Raw genomic sequence first — 27624 nt, forward strand, 5'->3', positions numbered from 1 at the left:
CACTGTATTGGGGATTTGAGTGTATTGAAGCTATTACAAGTGTTTATTTTACTTATAGACTCAGTTTTATTTTTGTGTTTTTATTTCTGTAATTTTGTGGAAAATAAATAAAGTTTTGTTTAATAATAATAATAATAATAATAAAAGTCAAACATGCCACACGGCTTCCATATTGAGTTTTCAGTAAGTAAATGCTTCCAGAAGTAAATGCTTCGGTTTTCAAATGTTTCGGAAGTTGAATGATCTTCCGGAATGGATTACGTTCGAAAACCAAGGTACCACTGTAAAACGTAAAACATTAAAAACTTCCAGACACAGGGCTGCATTCAGATGTCTTCGGAAAGTTGTGTAGTTCTTTAATCTCCTTGACATCTGATGGGAGGGCGTTCCACCGGGCAGGTGCCACTACTGAGAAGGCCCTGTGCCTTGTTCTCTGTAACTTCACTTCTCGCAATGAGGGGACTGCCAGAACGCCCTCGGAGCTGGACCTCAGTGGCCGGGCTGAATGATGGGGGTTTAGATGCTCCTTCAGGTATACTGGGCTGAGGCTGTTTAGGGCTTTAAAGCTCAGCACCAACGTATTGAACTGTGCTTGGAAAAATACTGGGAGCCAATGTAGATCCTTTAGGACTGGTGTTATATGGTCCCAGTGGCCGCTCCCAGTCACCAATCTCGTTGGGGCATATTTTATTTTATTTCAAGCTTAAAAGTTGCATTTTGTCACTCAACAGTTATATCCAATTCTACAATACTAATGACTTCCTGCTCACCCATCATCAATGTTTATAATCACAGTATCAAAGAGTTGCATTTTATAATCCCACCATATCCAGTTTCATCCTCTTGAACAAGTTTCTTAATATGTTCGGCTATTCCGCCCCCCCTTCAAAACCCTGCTGTGGCCTTCAAAGGTATATGGAAAATACCTTTTAAAACAGACTAGAAAGGGTCTCTGGTCCCCCTTAAAGAACTCTGAAATCATGCCTCTTATTATCGGTACCGACTGTTTTGCCATCTTTTGTTCTTCCTCCTTGTAGTTCTGAACAACGCCATCAAGACTTTTCGCCAGTTCAAGGATGAGAAAGTGAAGGTGTCGGATGTGGAGGCCTGCTTCAGAGCTATCGGGGTCCATTTAACTAAACCAGAACTAAAGCAAGCCATAGATTCTGTGTTAGTTTCCGGTGAGCATTCATTCCTGCACGTGTTACTCATTTTGCCAAGTATGTCCTGAGTTCACAGGACCCGAATCTGGGAGAGCAGGCGCGAGAACAGTTCCTTCCTCTTTCAGTACAGTCGCACCTAGGAAGTCAAACAGAATCCGTTCCGAAAGTCCGTTTGACTTCCAAAGTCCGTTTGACCTCCTGCAGCCAATCGGAAGCTGCTGAAGCCCCGTCGGACGTTCGGGTTCCAAAGAACATTTGCAAACCGGAACACTCACTTCCGGATTTGCAGCGTTCGGGAGCCTAAACATCCGAGTACCAAGGTGTTTGGGATCCAAGGTACGACTGTACTTTGAAAGCTACTTCACATGTGACATTTTTTATATGTGGCTTAAGGGTGGGGCAGAATGCAGGGCTGCAAGTTTTAACTTCGATTGATGGGTCTGCTTCTGATTGGCGGAGCTGCATGACATAAAGGCCGTCGGGTAAGTTGGTCCTCTTTGGAGGAATCATAGAATCATAGAACTGTAGAGCTGGAAGGGGACCCGAAGAGCCATCTAGACTAACCCCCTGCAATGCAGGAATCACAGCGAAGGAATCCCTGGCAGATGGCCCCCCAGCCACGGTAATCCGATAAACCTTCATAGCCCAAGCCTCTTTCCCCTTTCGTCAAAGAACAGAAGACCTGGGTCCTTCTTTCTGCCTGCTCATCCCTGGAGCTTTCCTGAAGATATAATAGCATAAGGACTCCAGGCCATCTTTAGTATCTTTATGTGAATCCGGCCATTCTCAAGGTTAGGTCCTCCGGTGTTGTTGGACTACAACTCCCATCATCCCTAGTTAGCAGGATCAGCAGTCAGGGATGGTGGGAATTGTAGATTAGCAACACCTGAGGACCTAACCTTGAGAAAGGCTGCGTTAATCTTTGTAATGAGACCCCTTGTGCTTTCCTCAACTCATGCACCTTCCCTACAAAGTTCCTGGCTCGCCAACAGGTGTCCTCTGCTCAGTAAGAGGAATTGTTAGGGATGAGAACCGGACCAGGCTCTGGCCTGAGACTGGGCTGTGTCTGCTGCTTCCTCCCTCCCTTAGCCCATCTTCCCGCTGCGATTTCCCCCTCCTCAGTGCTGGCTCTAAGGCAAGGCTGGGTGGCGCAATGCGCCAGGGCGGTGCCGCGCTGCTGTGCCCGCGGCAACCGTGCTGTGCCCGCCAGACAGCCGCGCCGGGAAACGGGGCGGGGGGCGCCAGAGGGATCTTTGTGCCAGGGCGCCAGATACGCTTAAGACGGCCCTGGCCCTCCTCTCTACGTCTGGCTGCCTCTGACTCTGAGATGGGTGGAAGGCCAGTAAGGTATTGGCCCCCGTCGCACCAAGCCACTTGTGACCTGATCATGCTTGCACCCAGTTGAGATGTTCTGGTACAATTACAGAGAACGGAAAATAAATATTAGACGCCCTTCTAGGCTTTAGAGTGAGTGATCGCTGGAAGGAGGCTAACGCAGAACTTTGACACCTACAGAGATGCAGTAGGTAGCCTCTCAGAGGGCAAGTAATTACGCCACATTTCCGTATCACGCATGGTACGCCCATCGCACCCAAGGCTGTTGTGACAAAATTAACCACCCCAGGACTCAGCTACACCTGTCAATTATATTGTTATGTATTATAAACATGTGACACCAGGTGGCGCTATACAGCAGTGATCCGTCACCAACGGGATTTTCCATTAAGAGCTTTTATAACGTGTTTTTCTGTAGTGTGTTTTTTTAAAAAAAAATATGTATAGATCAGGGGTCAGCAACCTTTTTCAGCCGTGGGTCGGTCCACTGTCCCTCAGACCATGTGGTGGGCCGGACTATATTTTTTTGGGGGGGGGCGGGTGAACGAATTCCTATGCCCCACAAATAACCCAGAGATGCATTTTAAATAAAAGCACACATTCTACTTATGTAAAAACACCAGGCAGGCCCCACAAATAACCCAGAGATGCATTTTAAATAAAAGGACACATTCTACTCATGTAAAACCATGCTGATTCCTGGACCGTCCGCAGGCCAGATTGAGAAGGCGATTGGGCCGCATCCGGCCCACGGGCCTTAGATTGCCTACCCCTGGTATAGATCCAACCCCAGTGGAGGCTGATTGCGAAATGAGGCGAGAGGAGTGAGATGCAGGGACACAATCTTTAGTGGGTGGGTACTTTATGTGTTACAGTGCTTTTAGACTAGTCATAATATTCCAGAAACATTATCACCTTGTGCCTAGGGCAGCGTGATTCTCTCCATATTACAGATAAAGAGGCCGTAGAGAGACACCTAGCAAGTTCGTGGCTGAGATGGAGAGCTGTGCATTTGAACTTAGCCAGAACACTAGACTAGTTCTCATGATGCACATCTTTATGACCATGCGTTTGGGAAACCATGTTTGACGGGGAAATTCCGTCCTCAAAAAAAGGAGGTTGGTCGGGCATCTGCTGGGATTGCTTGTGATATAGGCTGTCCTCTCAGAAGATGGAGGTGGATTGTATGACACTGTTTAGTCTCTCTTAACCAGGCACCCCCAAACTCGGCCCTCCAGATGTTTTGGGACTACAATTCCCATCATCCCTAGCTAACAGGACCAGTGGTCAGGGATGATGGGAATTGTAGTCCCAAAACATCTGGAGGGAAGAGTTTGGGGATGGCTGCTCTTAACGATTCCTTAACTGCTCTGCTTCTTCTGTAGCTGATGGGACTGTGGATGTCAAGGAACTGACTGCAGCAATGAAGTCAACCAGGCGCTTTGCAAATTTTTCAGGTAAGATCTTGGGCATACACAAATGTGTGTAGAGAAGGCACATCTTAAAACGTTCGTTCTTTCATATGTGGTGGACCTGTAAAAGGGTAAAAGAGTATTGGGAAATAATGTTTAATGAATTGGGGGGGGGGAATGTTTTAAAGCACCTTTCCCCCCAAAAAGCCCAGAGTCCATTTGGTTGGGGATAATTCTGATGAAAATTCCCAAGTGTCAAAAAAGATTATTTATGTATGACTACGGAGACCCGTGTTTTGTTAACCCTAAACTGGAAAACGAGCGAGGTCCCAACCAAAGCAAAATGGCAACTTAAACTGGTGGAATATGCGCAGCTTGTGGATCCAACTTCTAGAATAAGAGGACAAGAAGAACATTTGTTTAAGGAAGATTGGGAAATGTTCATTGATTACAGGGGGGGGGGCATTGTGTACATCTGAAAACATTGGCAGCATTAAGTTAAATTCAACAGTATAAATAAGTTTTGATGGAAGTAATAATGGAATTCTGAACAGTTTGGTTTATATAAAATATGCAGGGATTTGTGCTATGCAAAGAGAAGAAGGGAAGTCATTGATATTTTAAGGTTGTCTAAATGATACCGGTATGGCAGGAGGGTGCGCAGCTTCCCTCCCAAGCATCTGCGGGGATTGCTCTCCTCCCTCCACCCGCAGTGGCATGGGAGAGAGTTGCTTGCCCCCCCCCCCAAAAAATGCTCAGCAATAATAAATGAAAATTGCTTAATTTGTAGTTAAAAATGGACCCAGTGTGAGGGGAATCGAGGAAGTCTACAATGTTAATTGAAATGTTAGAATTGATATGTTTTTCTTTTTTATGTTTTTATTCTCGTTCTGTTTTGTTTTTTGTGATTTTTTGTGATTTGTAGTGTTTGAAAATCAATAGATGTTATTTGGAAAAAACAAACAAAAATGCTCAACAACAACTCTGAGCTGCTCCCTAAAAAAAACTCAACAACTTTGGCCTGCCCCCCCCAAAAAAATTGGGGGTGCTGGGCAGTTCTTTGCACCCCATATGCTAAAGACGGCCCTGCTGGGAAGAGTTGCTGTGCTCACTAGGCCTGAGCTGTTTTTGTTCCTTTGAGCTAAGAGTTAACTTGGCTGTCTCCTTGTAAGTTATTACTGACTTGACCCCGCAGCCCACCCTGACACAGGGTGGGTTTTTCCTCGGCAAGTGGGCCACAAAGGGTGTCTCCGAGCGAGAACCTTCCCTCTTAACATGACTTTTAAATGATGATGTTCTCTTCGGCAGGCGTCAAGGAGAACATCTCTGCTCTCAAGTTAATAAAAGAGCACAGTGTGGGGCAGTCGCCGGCTGCGAAGGGCACCACTAGCCGCTTTAGCCTGCGCATGACGAACAAGTTGATTGCTCAGGTACTGAAGTCGGTACGTATGACGGGTAAGTGGTCAAACCGAAAGGAAGTGGCTAGCCGTTGTAGATAAGCTTTGTGTGAAGATCGCCTCCCAGCAACTATCTGTTCCGGGGGTCAAGAATCTTTCTCAGCCAAGGGGCCACCTTGCCTTGTGGGCAGCCTTCTGGCAGGTTTTGTCTAGAGACAAAAGTGGGTTATACGTAGGGCTGCCTCTGAAGACGGTACGGAAACTTCAGCTAGTGCAGAATTCAGCGGACAGGTTGCTCACCAGAGCAAGACAGTTTGAGCTTATTAAACCGATCCTAGTCCAATTGACCCAGGGTGGCGCTGTGGGTTAAACCACAGAGTCTAGGGCTTGCTGATCAGAAGGTCGGCGGTTCGAATCCCTGCAATGGGGTGAGCACCCGTTGCTTGGTCCCAGCTCCTGCCCACCTAGCAGTTCGAAAGCACATCAAAGTGCAAGTAGATAAATAGGGACCGCTCCGGTGGGAAGGTAAATGGCGTTTCCGTGCGCTGCTCTGGTTCGCCAGAAGCAGCTTTGTCATGCTGGCCACATGACCCGGAAGCTGTCTTCGGACAAACGCTGGCTCCCTCGGCCTATAGAGCGAGATGAGCGCCGCAACCCCAGAGTCGGACACGACTGGACCTGATGGTCAGGGGCCCCTTTACCTTTACCTTTACCTAATCCAATTGCACTGGCTACCAATTAGTTTCCAGGCCCAATTCAAAGTGTTGGTTTTGACTTATAAAGCCTTAAACAGCTCAGGGCCTCAATACCTCAAGGACCGCCTCTTTCCATATGAAGCTACCCGGACCCTAAGATCATCTTCCGAGGCCCTCCTTCGAGAGCCGCCTCCTCAAGAGGTCCGGAGGGTGGCAACACGAGAATGGGGCCTTCTCTGCAGTGGCTCCCCATCTGTGGAATGCTCTCCCCAGGGAGGTTCGCCTTTGTTATATACCTTGAGGCACCAGGCAAGAATGTTCCTTTTAAACCAGGCCTTTGGTTGATCTGATTTATACCCTATGCCCTTTTAAAATGTTTTTTGGGGGGCGGGGGGGCTGTTGGGTTGTTGCTTTTATTTTTATTATGTATTTTGTGTTTTTATATCTTGATTTTATTCTGTGAACCACCCTGAAACTCCCAGGTATAGGGCAGTATAGAAATTCAATAAATAATAATCATAAATAATAATAAAAGTCGGTGGAGGAACAGGTGTGATAATTGACCTCTGCACGGTAGGTTTCATTTCATCCGTGCAAAAGCCAAAGGTTTCTACACATGTTCAGGGCCCTTCTAAGGGAATGTTTCCCTCTTCTTCAAGGTGATGGTCTCTGTAGCAGATCCCACTGCTTTGTTGTTGTTGTTTAGTCGTTTAGTCATGTCCGACTCTTCGTGACCCCATGGACCATAGCACGCCAGGCACTCCTGTCTTCCACTGCCTCCCGCAGTTTGGTCAAACTCATGTTTGTAGCTTCGAGAACACTGTCCAACCATCTCGCCCTCTGTCGTCCCCTTCTCCTAGTGCCCTCCATCTTTCCCAACATCAAGGTCTTTTCCAAGGATTCTTCTCTTCTCATGAGGTGGCCAAAGTATTGGAGCCTCAGCTTCACGACCTGTCCTTCCAGTGAGCACTCAGGGCTGATTTCCTTCAGAATTGATAGGTTTGATCTTCTTGCAGTCCATGGGACTCTCAAGAGTCTCCTCCAGCACCATAATTCAAAAGCATCAATTCTTCGGGAATCAGCCTTCTTTATGGTCCAGCTCTCACTTCCATACATCACTACTGGGAAAACCATAGCTTTAACTATATGGACCTTTGTAGGCAAGGTGATGTCTCTGCTTTTTAAGATGCTGTCTAGGTTTGTCATTGCTTTTCTCCCAGGAAGCAGGCGTCTTTTAATTTCGGGACTGCTGTCACCATCTGCAGTGATCAAGGAGCCCAAGAAAGTAAAATCTCTCACTGCCTCCATTTCTTCCCCTTCTATTTGCCAGGAGGTGATGGGACCAGTGGCCATGATCTTGGTTTTTTTGATGTTGAGCTTCAGACCATATTTTGCGCTCTCCTCTTTCACCCTCATTAAAAGGTTCTTTAATTCCTCCTCACTTTCTGCCATCAAGGTTGTGTCATCTGCATATCCGTGGTTGTTGATATTTCTTCCGGCAATCTTAATTCCGGCTTGGGATTCATCTAGTCCAGCCTTTCGCATGATGAATTCTGCATATAAGTTAAATAAGCAGGGAGACAATATACAACCTTGTCGTACTCCTTTCCCAATTTTGAACCAATCAGTTGTTCCATATCCAGTTCTAACTGTAGCTTCTTGTCCCACATAGAGATTTCTCAGGAGACAGATGAGGTGATCAGGCACTCCCATTTCTTTAAGAACTTGCCATAGTTTGCTGTGGTCGACACAGTCAAAGGCTTTTGCATAGTCAATGAAGCAGAAGTAGACGTTTTTCTGGAACTCTCTAGCTTTCTCCATAATCCAGCGCATGTTTGCTATTTGGTCTCTGGTTCCTCTGCCCCTTCGAAATCCAGCTTGCACTTCTGGGAGTTCTCGGTCCACATACTGCCTAAGCCTGCCTTGTAGAATTTTAAGCATAACCTTGCTAGTGTGTGAAATGAGGGCAATTGTGCGGTAGTTGGAGCATTCTTTGGCACTGCCCTTCTTTGGAATTGGGATGTAGACTGATCTTCTCCAATCCTCTGGCCATTGCTGAGTTTTCCAAACTTGCTGGCATATTGGGTGTAGCACCTTAACAGCATCATCTTTTAAAATTTTAAATAGTTCAGCTGGAATATCATCACTTCCACTGGCCTTGTTATTAGCAATGCTTTCTAAGGCCCATTTGACTTCACTCTCCAAGATGTCTGGCTCAAGGTCAGCAACCACACTACCTGGGGTGTACGAGACCTCCATATCTTTCTGGTATAATTCCTCTGTGTATTCTTGCCACCTCTTCTTGATGTCTTCTGCTTCTGTTAGGTCCTTACCACTTTTGTCCTTTATCATGGTAATCTTCGTATGAAATGTTCCTTTCATATCTCCAATTTTCTTGAACAGATCTCTGGTTTCCCCCATTCTATTGTTTTCCTCTATTTCTTTGCAGTGCTCATTTAAGAAGACCCTCTTGTCTCTCCTTGCTATTTTTTGGAAATCTGCATTCAGTTTCCTGTATCTTTCCCTATCTCCCTTGCATTTTGCTTGCCTCCTCTCCTCCGCTATTTGTAAGGCCTTGTTGGACAGCCATTTTGCTTTCTTGCATTTCCTTTTCCTTGGGATGGTTTTCGTTGCTGCCTCCTGTATAATGTTACAGTCAGCTCCAGGTCTTGTTTTTGCTGACTGTATAGAGCTTCTCCATCCTTGGCTGCAGAGAATATAATCAATCTGATTTCGATGCTGCCCATTTGGTGATATCCATGTGTAGAGTCGTCTCTTGTGTTGTTGGAAAAGAGTGTTTGTGATGACCAGCTTGTTCTCTTGACAGAACTCTATTAGCCTTTGCCCTGCTTCATTTTGAACTCCAAGGCCAAACTTGCCAGTTGTTCCTTTTATATCTTGATTCCCTACTTTAGCATTCCAATCCCCTGTAATGAGAAGAACATCCTTCTTTGGTGTCATTTCTAGAAGGTGTTGTAAGTCTTCATAGAACTGGTCAATTTCACTTCCTTCAGCACCGGTAGTTTGTGCATAAACTTGGATTACTGTGATGTTAAAAGGTCTGCCTTGGATTCGTATCGAGATCATTCTGTCATTTTTGAGATTGCATCCCATGACAGCTTTTGCCACTCTTTTGTTGACTATGAGGGCCACTCCATTTCTTCTACGGGATTCTTGCCCACAGTAGTAGATATGATAGTCACCCGAACTGAATTCACCCATTCCCTTCCATTTTAGTTCACTGATGCCCAGGATGTCAATATTTATTCTTGCCATCTCATTTTTCACCACATCCAGCTTACCAGGGTTCATGGTTCTTACATTCCAGGTTCCTATGCAATATTTTTCTTTACAGCATCAGACTTTCCTTTCGCTTCCAGGCATATCCGCAACTGAGCGACCTTTCGGCTTTGGCCCAGCCGCTTCATCAGCTCTGAATCTACTTGTACTTGTCCTCCGCTCTTCCTCAGTAGCATGTTGGACGCCTTCTGACCTGAGGGGCTCATCTTCCAGCGTCATAACTTTTATATGCCTGTTGTCTTTGTCCATAGAGTTTTCTTGGCAGGGATACTGGAGTGGTTTGCCAATTCCTTCTCCAGGTGGATCACGTTTGGTCAAAACATAACTTCTCAAAGTTATTTAAGCCCCTTCGCCACGACAAGGCAGTGATCCATGAAGGGGGATCCCACTGCTAAGTGCCCCCAATTAGACCTGTAGCAAACCCACCGTGCGGTACACCAATTAATTAAATTTCCAAATGGCCACAGGTTGTCTTTGGGATCTTTTGCAAAGGAAAACTTAGTGATTTGGAGTTTTAGGCAGAAGTTGAACAAATGAGAAAGGTTTTGTTTACAAAACAAAGTTGGTAAGACAAAGGATTAATTAGGAGGTAATATTCTTTCAGGAATCGGTTAACTTATTAATTACACTAAATATAAAAGTGTTGCAGGCATTAAAACAATCTATGGCCTTTTAAATGTATCTGTGGGGGTTTGGTGTTTGTTTTTTTGTTACGTCATATATTTCATATTTGTATACTGTAAACTGCCTGTATGTAAATTTAATGAATGATAACAGTTGTAATACAGTGGAATCTTGGTACTTGAGCTTAATCCATTCTTGTAGTCCGTTCGACCCTCCAAACTGTTTGAAAACCAAGGTGCGGCTTCCAATTGGCTGCAGGAGCTTCTTGCACTCAAGCGGAAGCTGCGTCGGACATTCGGCTTCCGACAAACGTTCGAAAACCGAAACACTTCCAGGTTTGCAGCATTCGGGAGCCGATTTGTTTGTCAACTATGCCGTTCGAGAACCAAGGTATAACTGTATTGTGTGCATCTCTTTCAAGTACAGTCATACCTCGGTTTAAGTATTTTCAGTTTAAGTACTCCGCGGAACTGTCTGGAACGGATTAATCTACTTTCCATTACTTTCAGTGGGAAAGTTTGCTTCAGGTTAAGTACGCTTCAGTTTAAGTATTCCACAGACCGTCTGGAACAGATTAATCCACTTTCCATTACTTTCAATGGGAAAGTTTCCTTCAGGTTAAGTACGCTTCAGGTTAAGTACTCCGTGGACCAGTCTGGAACAGATTAATCCACTTTCCATTACTTTCAATGGGAAGTTCACTTCAGGTTAAGTACGCTTCAGTTTAAGTACTCCACGGACTGTCTGGAACGGATTAATCTACTTTCCATTACTTTCAATGGGAAAGTTTGCTTCAGGTTAAGTACGGACCTCCGGAACCAATTGTGTTTGTAAACTGAGGTACCACTGTATTGCAGAGCCTCCATCTGTTTTGCCTCTTTTTTTAGGGCAATTATGGATTATTATTATTGTTATTGTTATTCTGGCAACGTTTTCAACCGATCCCCTTCTTCCCACCATTGTAACTTGCAGAAGCTGGGCAGCCACATTTCATTAATTTCTTGAGGGTTTTGACGAGGAATGATCAAATCAGAACAGCGGCAGGTAAGAACGTTGTCACAAGTGGTCGTTTAATGCACGTGGCACAGTGGCGGGTCATGGAGCCTGGGCCCGCAATACCGCTTACCATCAATGGTGGGCGACATTGCAGCACAGCGGCATCGCACTGCTCCCGCAGAGTCTCTTGCTGGGTTCCGAGACAAGGGGAGGCGTAGTACCCTCTCCAGCTGGCCAGGGAACATTTGAGTTGGCCAATAGCGGCCGGACCAACGGGTGGGCACTTGGGGGGGGGCGAGCCTAACTGGTTCCCTCAAGGACTTCACTCAGGTCTGTTCCCAGAGTAAAGAGTGCCAGCCTCATACCTGGCACTTTGGACTTGCTGGATCTTCCACCTACCCTCTTTATAGTTAGACTGGCTCCTGCCCATCACTGGGTGGTGTTTGTTTTCTGACCTTGCTATGGGTGGTGGTGGTGATGGTGATGATCAAAATTTTATTCTTTATACCTGCCCATCTGGCTGGGATTCCCCAGCCACTCTGGGTGGCTCCCAACAGAATATTAAAAACACAATAAAACATCAAACATTAAAAACTTCCCTAAACATTGCTGCCTTCAAGCAGCTTCTAAAAGTCAGAAGCTTCTAAAAGTCATAGTTGTTTATTTCCTTGACATTGGATGGGAGGGGCACCACTACCCAGAAGGCCTTCTGCCTGGTTCCCTGTAACATCACTTCTCGCACCGAGGGAACCGCCAGAAGGCCCTCAGAGCTGGACCTCAAGCGTCCGGGCTGAGCGATGGGGGCGGATTACAATCGGTTGCAGTATTTGGGGCCAGGAAGGGATTTGTCCTTCAGGTCTGTTCACATCATCCCTGACCATCAATGAAGTTGGAGGACCGTAGGCTGGGTTACACTAACTGTCATGGCTCCCACCCAGAGGCTTATGGGTGTTGTGTGTGGGAAAGAGTGCTGGGGAATTATTTGGCATCAAATATATTCACCAGACAAGAGTTCCTTGCTGTGTTCGGGACCCAGGGCTGTTGGGAAGGAGATGGCTATTGGACCTAAAGCCACTTCAAGCTATCATCAGCTAGCATTGTGGTGTAGATTGATGCCAGGCATCCCCAAACTTCGGCCCTCCAGATGTTTTTGACTACAATTCCCATCATCCCCGACCACTGGTCCTGTTGGCTAAGGATCATGGGGGTTGTAGTCCAAAACATCTGGAGGGCCACAGTTTGAGGATGTCTGATCTATGCCCTGTAGATATAGCTTTGTCACCTAGCTTAGCTTGCCCTCTGGATTGCTGCCTGGCCAATCTCTTCCCTTCCCTTCCTCTTGAACCCTGCAGCCTTGACGGATGGTTTTGAATCCCTTGAGAAGATGGAAAATGGGAAGATAGGCATGGAAGGGTTGCAGATGGTCCTGAACAGCTTCAACATCTTCTTGTCCACAAAAGATGCCTCTGATGCGTTGGCCCTTTGCAATATTGATGGTAAGTACCTTTTGTGGCCAGTGGGGGTGTTTGTGAGGTGAGTCTGGCTTGGAAAGGCCCTATACTGTAATTCAGGGGTCCCCAAACTACGGCCCCCAATCGGCCTCCCAATCCGGCCCGCGACGACCCCCGCCGCCCGCTGCCGCCGCCCGCTCTTACGGCGCGCGGCGCGGCGGCGAACTTAAGAATCGGCAAAAAATCGCCAAAAAACCTTTGTGCGCATGCGTATGGGCCTCTCCCGACCCAGAAGAGGTCATTTCCGATGCACTTCCGGGTCGGGGGAGGCCCATACGCATGCGCACATGCGATTTTCGGCGATTTTTCCCCGACCGTGTGCGTGTGCGCATGCGCACAGGCGCGCACTCCCCTGCCCTCCGGCCCGCTGCGCGCGCACTCCCCTGCCCTCCGGCCCGCCGCGCGGTAAGTCTGGGGACCCCTGCTGTAATTCAATTAAATCGCAAAAGGGGCCATCCCATTGCTCCTAGAGCAGGCACGTCCAACAGGTAGATCGTGATCTACTGGTAGATCACTGGACGTCTGTGGTAGATCACTGGTAGATCACTGGCTACCCCCCCCCCCAAAGAAGCAGAACAACTTTGGCTCCCGTAAAAAAAGCTCAACATTTTTGCCCTGCACCCCCCCAAAATGTGGCTTTCCTCCTCCCTAAAAGAAACTCAACAACTTCGACATGAACCCCCAAAAAACAGTGCTTTCCTTTCTAAAAAAAACCCTCAACAATCTTGACCTGAACCCCCCAAAAGGGGGTAGATCGCTGCTAGTTTTTAACTCTGTGAGTAGATCGCAGTCTCTTGGGAGGTGGCCACTACTGTCCTAGAGCAACCATCTTTTTGTCTTGTGTTATGGAGAGTACACTAGTGCCATTAAGAAAGACATGCAAATAGCCACTCGCCTGGTTGTTTATGGCAAATAGGAATTGCCTCCAGGAGAGTGGACAAGGAATATTTTGTAAATTTCACCCCCCCACTTTCAGGCAAAAATACAGTGAATCTGAAGGACTTCTTCAAAGGAACTACCTATACTGCCACTTTTATTACTCATCCAGGTAAGCAAAGACAAGTCTGAAAATAGCAAATCTGCCTTTGAAGACTCACAGGTGCAAGGTGCTAAGATTGTGGTTGGTTTTCTCTTTATTTTTTTAAAAATTAAAAGTTTAACACTTAAAACGCTCAGAGAAATATATGTACCTATTTCAGTAAGAATGTCCTTAGTTGCAGGACTTTGGCTATGGCTTTCTTTCATTTTTCAAGGTTTTTTATTAAACATTTTCTTGTGTTATGAAACAAACAAATGAATGAATGGGGGGGGGAGTACCATACATGTCTTCTCCGCTTTCAATTCATGGAGTCTTTTTCACAGTTCATTTACCTGTAGTGTGAGACACTTTTGCCATAGACATCTTGCGCAAAATCTGGGGCTAGGTGCCTCAACGCGCCAAGCCCTACCCAGAAAGAATTTGCTAACATCACAAAAATAAAACACTGCCACACCAACATTAGATATCATGGGGTACAAATAAAATAACTAGAAACCTTAACAAACTATATCTTCAAAACTACTCCCACCCACCCCCCTCTGGCTGAAAATCAACAAAGACCTAAAGAGATGGTGTAAAACAGGCATCCCCAAACTGCGGCCCTCCAGATGTTTGGGCCTACAACTCCCATGATCCCTAGCTAACAGGACCAGTGGCCAGGGATGATGGTAATTGTAGTGCAAAACACCTGGAGGGCCGAAGTTTGGGGATGCCTGGTGTAAAACTAACTTCGCCATGATTAAAATGAGAATACTCCCAAAGCTAACCTACCTATTCCAAAGCCTTCCCAACTGGATTCCCCCAACCCAGCTCCATAAACAGCAGGGAAAACAACAACACTCATTTATCTTCTCACAGAAAAAAAACAAACCCAAGTTGGCTATGACTTTCTGTGATTGGTTTTCTGAAAAGAAAAGAGGAAAAAATCGAAAGATTTTGTGGTGTCTGGAACTCACAGCCCTTCTTTCGAATGTCAGAGATTGAACCATGAAAGGAGGAAGGGGCAGCCTGCAAGAAAGGACATACGGTAGCTCGGGGTAGAGCATCTTCTTTGCGTCCCGAGCGACCCAGGTTTGACTGCTGGTCCGTGGAGACAAAACTGAGCTACGTGGTCTGACTCCATATAACTTGGGTTCCTGTGCTGACAAAATAGGTAGTGGAAAATGTGTAAGGGACAATAGAGGGAAGAACGGGAATAGCCGTGGAACAGGCAAGGATTGGCGAAGGCTTTGCTTGTTGACTGTAAAAACACGACTTGCCGTATTCATTGGATCAGACCAAAGGCTCATATAGTGTAGGGCTATGTATCTCCATCGGTGCCCATCTAGATCAGCTATTGGGAATCTTTGGCCCTCCAGATGTTGGTGAACTATAACTCTCATCGTCCCTAGCCGTTGGCCATGTTTGCTAGGGCTGATGGGAGTTGTAGTCCCTGGAAAGCTCATAAGTAGAGCACAGCGGAGCAGCCATCCCATCATTTTTGTCTCTGGCACCTGGTATTCAGAGGTAGAGTGCCTCTTAAAACCAGATGTTCCACTTTTTAAAAATTATCATGGCTAATAGCCGTTGTAGTGACCCTTTCTTTTTTGGTTATAAATATTGATCAAGGCCAATCTATCCTTTGTGGCCTCATTGTGCTGGGCTGTTCTGTCATGTCGTGTTGACTTTGGAGTGTGTGTGTGTGTGTTTTTATAGAACTTCAACTCACCTGTATGGCTCTGAACAAGCTCAAGGGCGACCATATTAACCTCCACGCTTTTGAGTCCACTCTGAAGACCCTGGATCTTCGAGAGGCCAATGAATTACTGCAGGAAGTGATGAAGACGGCCCAAGTCGACAGTAAGACTTCTGGGTAGGGTCTGGGTGGGAAGGTGCTACTCTGTTTTGAACAGTCTCTTGCAGACTTTTTGCTTGAAGAAAAAGACAGTTGTGCAGGGGCTAAATCTTGATTAGGTTAGTACAGGCTGGGGTGGTTTTGCTATATTTTTTCTGATTTACTCTTTGCCTTTTAGGTCACGGCAGGGTGAATTTCAGAGAATTCATGAGGGTTTATAAGCTCCTACCAATACTCTTGGAAGCAACTGGTAAGGACAAACCAGCCATTTATTTTATGGCTCTGTGCCAACTGAGAGATCTTTCCTTGTTGTGGTACCTAGAACCATTAATCAGGTTCCAGGGCAGCCTTGTCGAAGCTGGTACCTTCCAGAATACAACTCCTATCATCCCTGCCCCTTGGCTGGAGCTGATGGGAGTTGTAGTCCAAAACATCTGGGGAGCAGGAGGTTGGGGGGAAGGCTTTCCCAGAAAACGTGTTTTCGTCGTCATTCCCTTCTTAGTGTTTTTAAGTGTCAGGTGTAACTTCAGCCTGAACACAGCAGAGTTTGCGCAGGTTTTTCCGGAAGCTTCTGGCGGTAACTTAAATGACTATATGTCTGGGCGCAGAGTAGACTATATACAGGATTTATTAAAATAAAGAAATCCAGAGTTTCTATGTACAGCTTTAGAACTCAAAAACAAAGTAAAATAAAACCTTTTCTCTCTGTCTCTCTCTCTCACACACACAACCGATACAGCACCTCTCCTCCTACACTGACCACACTCACCACACAATCGTACTGTGCTAGCTTTCTCTGATAACAGGTCTCAGTGCTGATACCAACCAATGAGAACACAGTTACTAAGGCAGAAGTAGACCTTGGCTTTCTGCCCAGTGTTAATTGCTTGTCCTAGAGTTGATTGTGTGAAGAAGCAATCTGATGGTATCTCACACTACTAATTTAGCAAAACCCGAACATCCCTAGCAATCTCAAGCTCACAGCTGATGCTCAGTTCTGTGATTCCTTGCCCCGATAGTTGACTTTATAAAATACAAATCAGCCATAGGAGGTTGAGAGTTAGTCAAGTGTATGGGGGAATGGTGAGGTGTGCTTAACCCTTTCCTGCCAATAAATGGCCAGGCTACTTTTCCACCTGCAGGGTGGAAACTACGGCCGTTGTTAGCCGTCGTTTTAGGCTTGCTTCCAAATGAATGAAAAATGACCAACTGCATCTTCGTCCCTCCTGCCCTTGGCAGTCCTGAAGGACACTATGAGTGCCATGAGTAATATCAGAGGTGACCAAGTCCAGGTGGATGACCTGCCCAAAACCTTGGCCGATGTGGGCATCAAATTGACACCGGAGGAACTCCAGCAGCTGGTCCACTCAGTTCCAGTCACAGGTGAGATCAGGACACTTGCTTGGGGCCATGTTGTGTCTTTTTGCATCGTAAACCTGTGGGCAAGGACTGTCATTTTCCTTCCTTTTTCCTCGCTGCTTCAATGAACCACATTGCCATCAGTATGTCCAGGGCCAGATTTACGTATAAGCTAAACAAGCTATAGCTCAGGGCCCCACTCTCTTGGGGGCCCCCAAAAAAATTTAAAGAAAAAAAAACTGGATATACATTTCCAAAATATAAGATAAAAAACAAATAAAAAAGAACCTACATATGGCAACAGTGTTTTGTGTTGTGTAGGCTCCTCTGATGTAAGTCATGGGCCCTGCCTGCTAGCCTGCTCCCTAAAATATCACTGGTTTGCTCATCTCTCTATATAGGGTGCCTACATTCTGCATGGACCGGTTGCATGGCAACATGTGCCATGGCTTTAGATACCTATTAGGTCCAGAAATTACCATACAGTGGTACCTTGGTTTATGAACACAATTGGTTATGGAAGTCTGTTCATAAACTGAAGCGTTCATAAACTGAAGCAAACTTTCCCGTTGAAAGTAATGGAAAGTGAATTAATCCGTTCCGGATGGGTCCGCAGCGTTCGTAAACTGAAAATTCGTAAAACGAGGTGTTCGTAAACCGAGGTTCCACTGTATAGCATATATTCAACACACAAAAAACAGCGACAATTTGCTGTTGACAAAGGACAGCTGGACATATAAAGGGCCCCATTACCTTCAGTAGCTTAGGGCCACATCAAACCTAAATCCGGCCCTGAGTTTGTCACATTATCCTTCTCTCCCCACCCCCAATCTCTCGTACACATTTGACATTAAACACATTTAGAGTATTGAGTTCCTACAAAGTCCCACCCCTAAGTCTAGGATCACACTGAGACAGTTAACTTGGGCTGTACAACTGCAGCATGCATGCAAAAACCGAATGTCTGAATGTCTACCATACTTATGCTCAAGGAGCCTTTTTGGCTGAAGAGTAGGCCGCCGAGACCACATAACACCGGTCTTGAAAGACCTACATTGGCTCCCAGTACGTTTCCAAGCACAATTCAAAGTGTTGGTGCTGACCTTTAAAGCCCTAAATGGCCTCGGTCCAGTATACCTGAAGGAGCGTCTCCACCTCCATCGTTCTGCCCGGACACTGAGGTCCAGCGCCAAGGGCCTTCTGGTGGTTCCCTCTTTGCGAGAAGCAAAGCTACAGGGAACCAGGCAGAGGGCCTTCTTGGTAGTGGCGCCTGCCCTGTGGAATGCCCTTCCATCAGAGGTCAGGGAGATAAACAACTACCGGTACCTGACATTTAGAAAACACCTAAAGGCAGTCCTGTTTAGGGAAGTTTTTAATCTGTGACATTTTAATGTATTTTAATGTTTGTTGGAAGCCGCCCAGAGTGGCAGTGATGGGCAGGGTATAAATAAATAAATAAATAATACTGTAATAATCAGTTGATCATTTTTTGGTGCCAAGACTGATTGCAGAAACATTTGCAAGAACAAATGCGAGATCGCCTTACCCCACAAAGGCCCACTCAGCCTCTTCGATCTGCAGAACTCTGGCTGCTACAGGTGCCACATAATGCTCATTCCACATTTATAATAAATCAATATTTTAGTCTGCTTTGGAACGCCTGCCTTTGAATACCACTGTACTCTTTTCAATGCCTCCTAAAAGCCTTTTTTTTGGGGGGGGGACAAGCCTACCCAGATATGTAGCATATTTACATGTGTTTTAATCTGCTTTTAGCTAACTGTTGATTTTAATTATTATTATAATGTTTTAAATAGCTGTTTTTAATTGTTCTTAACTGATGCTTTTATTGTTTTGCTGTTTTCTTTTTCTGAACTGCTTTTGGGGCATTTGGTGTTGTTTTTTTAAAAGAAATCAAGCGGTATATAAATTTTATGAAATAAATGAATAAATAAGAACATGATTCCCCACACATAAGTTATCCCCCTTAACTTCTCTGCTATTCTGTTCCTTACAGGAGACGGGACTTTAGCTTTTGATGAGATTATTAGGAGTATAACTGGTACGCAGTCTATCTCAGAATTTGATGGTAAGACCACAGAAAACAATATCTTGATTGCCCAAGAATACGTCAGTGCATCTGAAAATGTTGAGTGAATGTGCAGATGAGGGAAGGGGTTAATAATAATAATAGTAGTAGTAGTATTAAACTCCCTCTAAAGCTAAATGCCAGGGAAAAGAGTTGTAGCCTAAGCATCTCACTTTCATGATTGATCTCTTTGTGGGTGATTATTTTCTTGAATGGAGTAGCATTCAGTCATGTGAAGCCCCCACCACCACCACCACCCTACCATCCAAAGTGGTACAACCCAGGTGCAGACTTGCAACCTCAGTAAGAGCCAAACTAGACATGATGGGGGCAGTCGCATTTATTTGTTCTATGTTCTATGTTCTATGTACTACTGGTGTCTACACCAGTAGTAGGAAGCCTTTGGCCCTCCAGAAGTCGCTGGACTACATCTCCCATCTTCCCTGGTCATGCTTGCTGGGGCTGATGGGAATTGTAGCTCAGCAACATCTGGAGGGCCAAAGGTTCCTCGCACCTGAATGACACCATTTACACAGAAAACAGGGAGTAGGTGTGTTACTGTAGCGTTCCAGCATCATATAACTCTAGCACATTTTAACCTAATTAGTGCCCAAAGCAGTTAAACCCTAGAGGAAGCTCTATTGCCAGGCTTAGCCTATGTCATTACTTCCCACCTTGAGAGGAAATGGGTCACCACCAAGCCTTTGTTATCTCTCATCTCCATGTGGACTTCAGTATGTGTGGATCTCTGAGCTGGTTGCTCCAGCCGCATGGCTTTGAGCAGCCTCTTTTGTTTCAGACCAGAACGGAGCCTGAAACTAGCGTTTTTCTCTGCCAGTAGTTTAGAAACTTTTACCTTTTGCAACTAGGCAATGTTTTAACTGCCTGTGCATCTTTTCTGACTGCTGTATGGAAAAGCACATGAATCTGACCTTTGAAGAGTTTTGTAAGTAAAACCATTTTGTGACTTCCCAAACATGTGGTCTATCTCTATGCCAGGGAATAGCTTGGAATGAGCTTTTAAAAGGAGACATTTTGAGACTAGCCAGAAGGGTACACTTTGAAGGTTTTACAGTCTATATTCCAACTGTTTTCTTTGCTACATGTTTTGTGGTGTTAAATCTCAGCAGAGGTTCTCTCACCAAAGAGTGTTTGCTCCCAAATTGGGTCTTGTCTTCCAGGATTCCAACATTTACAACAGAAGGGATGTCATACATTGCCCCTATTGTTATCTTACCGTAGATTCATGTACCTTTATTGCAATAATCAGTATGCAGAAGTAGAAATACATGCTTCTGAGAAATTGTGACATGTGGTCTGATGCATGGGAAGGGTGGGGGTGGGGTGTTGAGACTGGCTCTTCCATCCTTGCATCCCTCCGTATCCCCATATGGGCATCCTCCAGGGTGATACAGGCATGCTCTGCCATAAGGTTGCAACCGCTAGTCTTTTCAGGTGAGTTTCTCCCCTCTCAGCTTTTCCACCACCTCTGCCCCTGTGAGATCAGTCTTCCCTACATCACACAATTACTTTATCGCCCCTAGTGAGTTCCATCATTTACCATCCCCTCTTGTTTGCTCAAACGGGGGGTGAACGCCTGCTGTTCGCCTTTCAAGGATGTGTCCCCTCCCGGTTCTCACTGCCTAAAACCAGCCTGTTGCAAATCACCTTACGGTTGTTTCCGGACTGCCGCTGGTGAAATGGGAACGAGTGTAAAAACGAACGCTCTCTATGCTTTGCTCTGCCAGCTTTACGGAAGGCTTTTGACACAATCAGCCAGCTCTGCAAAGAGAAGATTAAGAAGGAAGGGCTTTCAGTTGCCCTCGAAATCCTGGGTATCCGACTACCAGCTGAGGAACTTCAGCTAGCTCTGACATCTATTCCCATTGATGGTGAGATTTTAATAAATTTTCTATGTTTGCCCAAAGGCCTCCATGACATCATTCATAACAGTACAATCAATGTGGTTGTATTTCCTTATTTCTCCGGCTAATATCCCAGGGTTCTATCTCCATTTAATCTTCTCCCTTCAGAGTTAAGAAACTGAGCGCAGGGTAGGACTCTGTGAAGGGGGCAAGGGCGTGCAAATAGGAGTGGACGCGGGTGGCGCTGTGGTCTAAACCACAGAGCCTAGGGCTTGCCGATCGGAAGGTCGGCGGTTGGAATCCCCGTGACGGGGTGAGCTCCCGTTGCTCAGTCCTAGCCCCTGCCAAGCTAGCAGTTCAAAAGTACGTCAAAGTGCAAGTAGATAAATAGGTACCGCTCCGGTGGGAAGGTAAACGGCGTTTCCGTGTGCTGCTCTGATTTCGCCAGAAGCGGCTTAGTCATGGTGGCCACATGACCTGGAAAAACTGTCTGCGGACAAACGTCGACTCCCTCAGCCAGTAAAACGAGATGAGCAGCGCAACCCCAGAATCGTTCACGACTGGACTTAACTATCAGTGATCCGTTACCATTATGTTAGGTTGACAAAACCTACAATCACTATTGGCAGAGGGCCCAGAGACTTAGGAGTCTCTGGTGCTCCAGAATTGCTGCAGCTAAGCAGGTGTGGAAAGGAGACCTAATGTGAGTGCAGATACAAGTTTAATAAGTAGACTGTTGTAGGAGGGACAACACCTGCATTGCACCATCTAAAGGTCCTTCTAGAGCAGGCATCCCCAAACTTCGGCCCTCCAGATGTTTTGGACTACAATTCCCATCATCCCTGACCACTGGCCCTGTTAGCTAGGGATCATGGGGGTCGTAGTTCCAAAACATCTGGAGAGCCAAGGTTGCCTATGCCTGTTCTAGAGGCTCTCTCACCATTCAGCCTGCCATAATCATGGGCATTTTGCTAGCACCCTTTGGGTGGGGCGCATCCGTTTTCTTCAGGGCCCAGTATCCTCATCGCCCCATAGAGCATCACTTCGCCACTGGGATTCCCGGCATCTTCAGTGGGAACAGCACACACAGCTTCAATTTCCAGCTGCAAATGCTTGGACGTCACTCCAGTCCTTGGTAGGAAAAGGTCATCTTCTGGGGGCTAGGAACTTCTGCAGCCACCATTGTTGCCTGGCCGTCGGCATATTTCCTTTCACCTTTCAGAAGGGTAGCAGGTGGCTTCTTGGTATTTTGAATGCATGCAAAAGCTTTCCTCACTTTCAGCGTGAACACAGGGATGTTCATTGTGCACCTTTAGTAATGTATTTAGATGTTTTATGTACAGCTTCTCTCACTCCCCCGCCAAGGGCTGTTGGAAATCCACACAATTTTTTATTTTATTTTAACGGTGGGGCAATTTACAGTTTTTTGGGTTTTTTTTAAGCCGTGAGCTGATGTGTGGTTGATTTGAAGGGGCTGTATCCCCTTTCGTGGCAAATGCCAGCCCAATGGCACCTTTCCTATGTGATCACTTGTTTATTTGTCCGTTTGTTTCCCCTTTTCTCTCAATCCGTTGAAGGTTCAGGGAGACTGGATGGGATCGATTTCCTGAAGGTTTGGTTCAATTCCCCACACTTTTTTGAATTCGTAGGTAAGCATTTGGAAAGTTGGGAAAGTGAACTTGGGCATTGGGCATAAGCTCAATGGAGGTTGGGAGGCTGTGATGCTCTGCCATCGGGAGGGCAGGTGACAAACAAGTGGGGAGCGAGGAGAGGAGAGCCTTGGCTCTGTCAGTTTACTGCTCCTTTCTCCTCATCCCTTTGCTTCCCATTCAGCAACAGTGGCTTTATAACGGCTCTGTTTCTCAGCCTCTGCTCCTCTTCCACACAATGATCTGAGCCTAGAGACAGAGGAGAAAATTCAGAGGTTTTTTCCCCCCATTTAATGAGAAACTCCGAAACTTCTTCAGCCAATATACAACCCGAAACACCATGATCCAAAATGTGCACTTCTCTCAATTTTTCGATGCCATTCTTCAACTGAACCTATGTACAAAAAGGGGGATATAATAGGGGGAATGTGCATAAAAACACTTTCAATAATGAGAATATAGCATACAGAAGTATATTCTTTAGTTCTTCATATATCTTGTTCCAATATTCTTTTATATTTTTGCAGGACCACCACATGTGGTAGTATGTGCCATCTTCTTTCTTGCACCTCCAGCACCTCGGATTTATACCCCCATACATTTTAGCCAGCTTACATGGTGTTAAATGCCAACGGTATATCATTTTCATACAATTCTCTCTTAGGTTAAAACATGCTGTAAATTTTAGATCTTTCTCCCACAATCTCTCCCATTGTTCTATATTGATGTTATATCCCAGATCTTGGGCCCACTTGATCATTGGGGTTTTAGTTTGTTCTTCCATCGTCTCCTATTCTAAAAGATAATCATACATTAGAGAAATTTTCTTCTTCCTTGCTTTTATTATTATCTTTTCAAACCTTGACGTTTCTGACGCTAGCCCTGTCTTTCTATCTACAATTAATTTCTGATTCAGTTCAAAATATTGTAGCCAGCTCGTAAATTGATTTTTGATTTCTTCGTACTTTCTCAGTACTGGTTTCCCTTCTACTATCTCCAGTACCGTTCTGTATGTGGGCCAGTTATTACACATATTCCTCCTTTCAACCACAATGGCTTCTGTGGGAGAAGTCCAGAGTGGTATTTTGGGCTCCATTATCCCTTTATATCTAATCTACAGCCTGAAGAGAGATTTCCTTATCACGTGATTAAGGAACCCTTTGTGCACCTTTATTTTCCCGTAAATCAGATACGTGTGCCAACCGAATCTCCTATCGTGGCCTTCTAGATCTAATATGTCTGTTCTTTCTAATTTTATCCATTCTCCTAGCCACACCAATCCCACCGCTGCATGGTACATTTCGAGATCGGGTAGTGCGAATCCGCCTCTTGATTTTTTATCTATTAATGATAGGTGTTTTATTCTGGGGTTTTTTCCGCACCAGACAAACCTGGCAATTTCCCTCCTCCACTCCTTGAAGCACTTAGACCCTCCTAGGATTGGGATCGTCTGAAACAGGAACATTAATTTAGGCAGGATATTCATTTTAACAGCTGATACGCGCCCCCAGAGGGATAGATGTAGCTTGTTCCAGGCCTCCATATTTCTTTTAATTTCTTTCCATACTTTTTGGTAATTGCCCTCAAACAAATTTAGATTATTATTTGAGATCCAAATTCCTAAATATTTCCATTTTTTTCTTATTTCCAATCCAGTTTCCTTCTCTAATTCTTCCTTTGCTTTTTGTCTCAAATTTTTAACTATTATTTTGGTTTTTTGGCAGTTTATTCTCATTCCCATTATTTTCCCAAAGTTTTTTATAGTTTTTATGGCCTCCGGGATGCTTTCCTGAGGATCCTGGGTTGTTACTATTACGTCATCAGCAAACGCTCTTACCTTGTAAACCTTTTCTCCTACCCTTATTCCTTTTATTTTATCATTGATCCTGATCTCTTGTAGAAGGGATTCTAGTGCAAGGATAAACAACAACGGGGACAGAGAGCATCCTTGCCTTGTTCCTTTGCAGATGTTGATTTGATCTGTGACATTTCCGTTTATTAAAAGCATTGCCGTTTGCTGACTATATATGGCTTCTATACCTGCTCTAAATTTTTCTCCCACTTTCATTATTTTTAATTGTTGTTTTATATATTCCCATGAGACGTTGTCAAACGCCTTCTCAGCGTCTAGCAGTAGCAGACCTGCCTTTCTTTCATTATTCACTTCCAGGAATTCTATTGTATCTATTATATTCCTTGTGTTATCCGATATTTGTCTTCCTGGAAGGAAGCCTTACAGAAGTATATTAAGGGAAACAGCTTGCGCAAAATGTGTACAGCATACAAAAATTTATTAGGGGACATTCACACTGAAATTCCAACAATTTTCCATGAGGGCTAATGCTGAAGGTCTGTGAAGAACTGAATTTAAGACTGGAAAAAATAAGACGGTTTGCGGACTGAAATAGACAGTTTGTTCATCACCTGAGTGATGAACTCCTGTCAGCAATAGCCCTAGCATCTGGGAAATCTCTGTTCCACATCTAGGCATGGCATGACCTTTTGCATTCTAATTGGATATGGTGGATAAATTCAGTTAGATTAGTATTTTTAATGTGAACTAGTGTGCACTTCCCCGAATAATATGTTATGTTAGCTCAGGGCAGTCTAACTTTTCATACCAGTGTACAAAAATGCATTGCAATAGGGGAAATTGCTCACAAAATGTGTGAGTGTTGGGCAAAATTCCATACAAAACTGTGTATAATGTAATCAGTGCACACAAAAATGCTGACAGATTTTCTTTATTATTTTTTTTAAAAAAATTGGTTTTACATATTTAAGTTTACAATCGTATCACAACACCTCCAAAGTTTCAAGATCTCTGGATTTCCCACCTTCTCCTCCATGGGTTTCTGTTTTTAAACCTTTTCTACTGCATCTTTTTAAAATAAATAATCCAAATTTTTATAACTCCATTGCATCTATAGTTCTCTTTACATTACAAGTGCTATTTCAGTCCTTCCAACATTTTCAGCTGCTTGCAGTGGTCTTCAAGACAGCTTGAACATTTCCCCCAATCCTTATTAAAGTTTTGGTCTTCCTGGTTCCTGAGCCTTCCGGTCAGTTTTGTCATTTCGGCATAGTTCATCAACTTAATCTGCCATTCTTCTCTGGTAGGGACTTTATCTTCTTTCCATCTCTGGACTAGCAACATCCGCGCAGCTGTCATCACGTACATGAAAAGTCTTATCTGCTCCCTTGGAATTTCAGCACCTACAATTCCTAATAAAAAAACCTCTGGGTTTTGTTTGTTTGTTTGTTTGTTAAAAGTTATTTTAAACATTTTTTCAGTTCATTATATATCATTTCCCAGAATTACTTTTATTACCTTACACGTCCACCACATATGATAAAAGGGACTCATGGCAGCCCTTCCTTCCTTCCTTCCTTCCTCCCCCCCTTCCCATTCATGTCCTCCTCCAGCACTGCGGGATGCCATAAAGCATGTTGAAAGCATCAGAAACAAGAAGATGACAGTTCAGCAGTTGGAAGGAAGTCTGGGTGGCCTGGGAATGTACTTGCCCAATAAAACTTTCAACGATATAGTCAAATCAGTCAAAACCGACGGTAAGAAAGATTTACCTGTTGTCTGTCCTCTAAGCCCCTCTCTGTTCCTAGACAGTCGACACAGGCCATTGCCTGGAAACCTCACTAAGATAAATGTGGAATTTATCCACATCCAAATGTGGAATTTATCCACATCCAAATGTGGAATTTATCCACATCCAAATGTGGAATTTACCCACATAACATGAGGAAAAGCTGCACATTGTTTAGGGATGAATGGGTGAAGGGATTGATTCAGTCATTGAATACCTCTATACTTATTTAGTCACAGGCCAGTTCCAACTTGTCGATGAATAATGATCACATTATGGCTTTGATGCTGTTTCACAGTCATACATTTGAAAGGGATGCAGGTGGCGCTGTGGTCTAAACCACTGAGCCTCTTAGGCAGGGGTCCAAAGCTAAGGCCCGGGGGCCGGATGCGGCCCAATCGCCTTCTAAATCCGGCCCGCGAATGGTCCGGGAATCAGCATGTTTTTACATGAGTAGAATGTGTTCTTTTATTTAAAATGCATCTCTGTGTTATTTGTGGGGCCTGCCTGGTGTTTTTACATGAGTAGAATGTGTCCTTTTATTTAAAATGCATCTCTGGGTTATTTGTGGGGCATAGGAATTCATTCATTATTATTTTTCAAAATATAGTCCGCCCCCCCCCCAAGGTCTGAGGGACAGTGGACCAGCTCCCTGCTGAAAAAGTTTGCTGACCCCTGCTCTTAGGCTTGCTGATCAGAAGATCGGCGGTTCGAATCCCCATGATGGGGTGAGCTCCTATTGCTCTGTCCCAGCTCCTGCCAACCTAGCATTTCAAAAGCACACCTGTGCAAGTAGATAAATAGGTACTGCTGCGGCGGGAAGGTAAACGGCATTTCCGTGCGCTCTGGTTTCCGTTACGGTGTCCCATTGCACCAGAAGCGGTTTAGTCATGCTGGCCACATGACCCGGAAAGCTGTCTGTGGACAAATGCTGACTCCCTCGGCCTGAAAAGCGAGATGAGCCCTGCATCCCCATAGTCGCCTTTGACTGGACTTAACCATCCAAGGGTCCTTTTTACCTTTTACATTTGAAAGGTACTGGTGGAAAAGCAGTGGCCAAAGCAGGGCATATTCCACAATTCTATGTAAGAAAATTTTAGTATTCAGAATTCATTTTTCTAAAAATAAAAACAAACCCTGCACATTTTTAGCTCATGTGCTTGCAGAGACAAGCTTGAAACTTGTGTGGTGTGGTAGGTTTCTGGAGTCTCAGAAGCCAGCAAGGTGTGAGGAGAAAAACAGTGTGAAATAAAAAGTGGAATGTATCACTGGTGGTTCTGTCATCTGATCAGGATGGGCAGTTGATTCAAAAATCATTTTCTAAGGTGCACAAAAAGGTTTGAAGGCAAAAAGAAAGGATTTTGGATTGGATTTTCTCTCCCCCCCCCCGCCAATTAGTTTAACTTTAGCTTCCTAGTAGTTCGGCTGAGAAAATAGAACATCTCTCCCACAATGCAGTCTGGTTCTCTTTAAATTTGCAGTGCAGGTGTACCTTGGTTTTCGAACAGCTTAGTTCTCGAACGTTTTGGCTCCCGAATGTCGCAAACCCGTTTTGTGGGTGTTCCGGTTTGAAAACTATTTTTGGAAGTCGAACGTTCAACGGGGCTTCTGGTTGGCTGCAGGAGCTTCCTGTAGCCAATCAGAAGCCGCACTTTGGTTTCTGAACTTTTTGGAAGTCGGGCGGACTTCCGGAACGGATTCCATTCTTCTTCCAAGGTACGACTGTATAGGCATTCTTCTGCCTAGAAAATCAA

At 45.0% G+C, this 27624-nt stretch overlaps 1 protein-coding gene across 1 annotated transcript in view; it reads left to right on the plus strand.

The window, feature by feature from the left end:
* Nucleotides 1-27624, plus strand: part of LOC118094582 (uncharacterized) — a 127964-nt gene that overhangs the window by 46691 nt on the left and 53649 nt on the right. Inside the window, exons 18-30 of the mRNA XM_088655102.1 lie at nucleotides 1038-1181; nucleotides 3884-3955; nucleotides 5219-5365; nucleotides 10899-10970; nucleotides 12275-12418; nucleotides 13410-13481; nucleotides 15168-15311; nucleotides 15485-15556; nucleotides 16546-16689; nucleotides 18683-18754; nucleotides 20503-20646; nucleotides 22197-22268; nucleotides 25695-25838. Of these exons, the coding sequence (XP_088511228.1) occupies nucleotides 1038-1181; nucleotides 3884-3955; nucleotides 5219-5365; nucleotides 10899-10970; nucleotides 12275-12418; nucleotides 13410-13481; nucleotides 15168-15311; nucleotides 15485-15556; nucleotides 16546-16689; nucleotides 18683-18754; nucleotides 20503-20646; nucleotides 22197-22268; nucleotides 25695-25838 (1443 nt within the window). The remainder of the gene's footprint in view (nucleotides 1-1037; nucleotides 1182-3883; nucleotides 3956-5218; nucleotides 5366-10898; nucleotides 10971-12274; nucleotides 12419-13409; nucleotides 13482-15167; nucleotides 15312-15484; nucleotides 15557-16545; nucleotides 16690-18682; nucleotides 18755-20502; nucleotides 20647-22196; nucleotides 22269-25694; nucleotides 25839-27624) is intronic.

This window comes from Zootoca vivipara, chromosome 12 (assembly GCF_965207765.1).
Source record: "Zootoca vivipara chromosome 12, rZooViv2.hap1.1, whole genome shotgun sequence".
Lineage (NCBI taxonomy): Eukaryota > Metazoa > Chordata > Lepidosauria > Squamata > Lacertidae > Zootoca > Zootoca vivipara.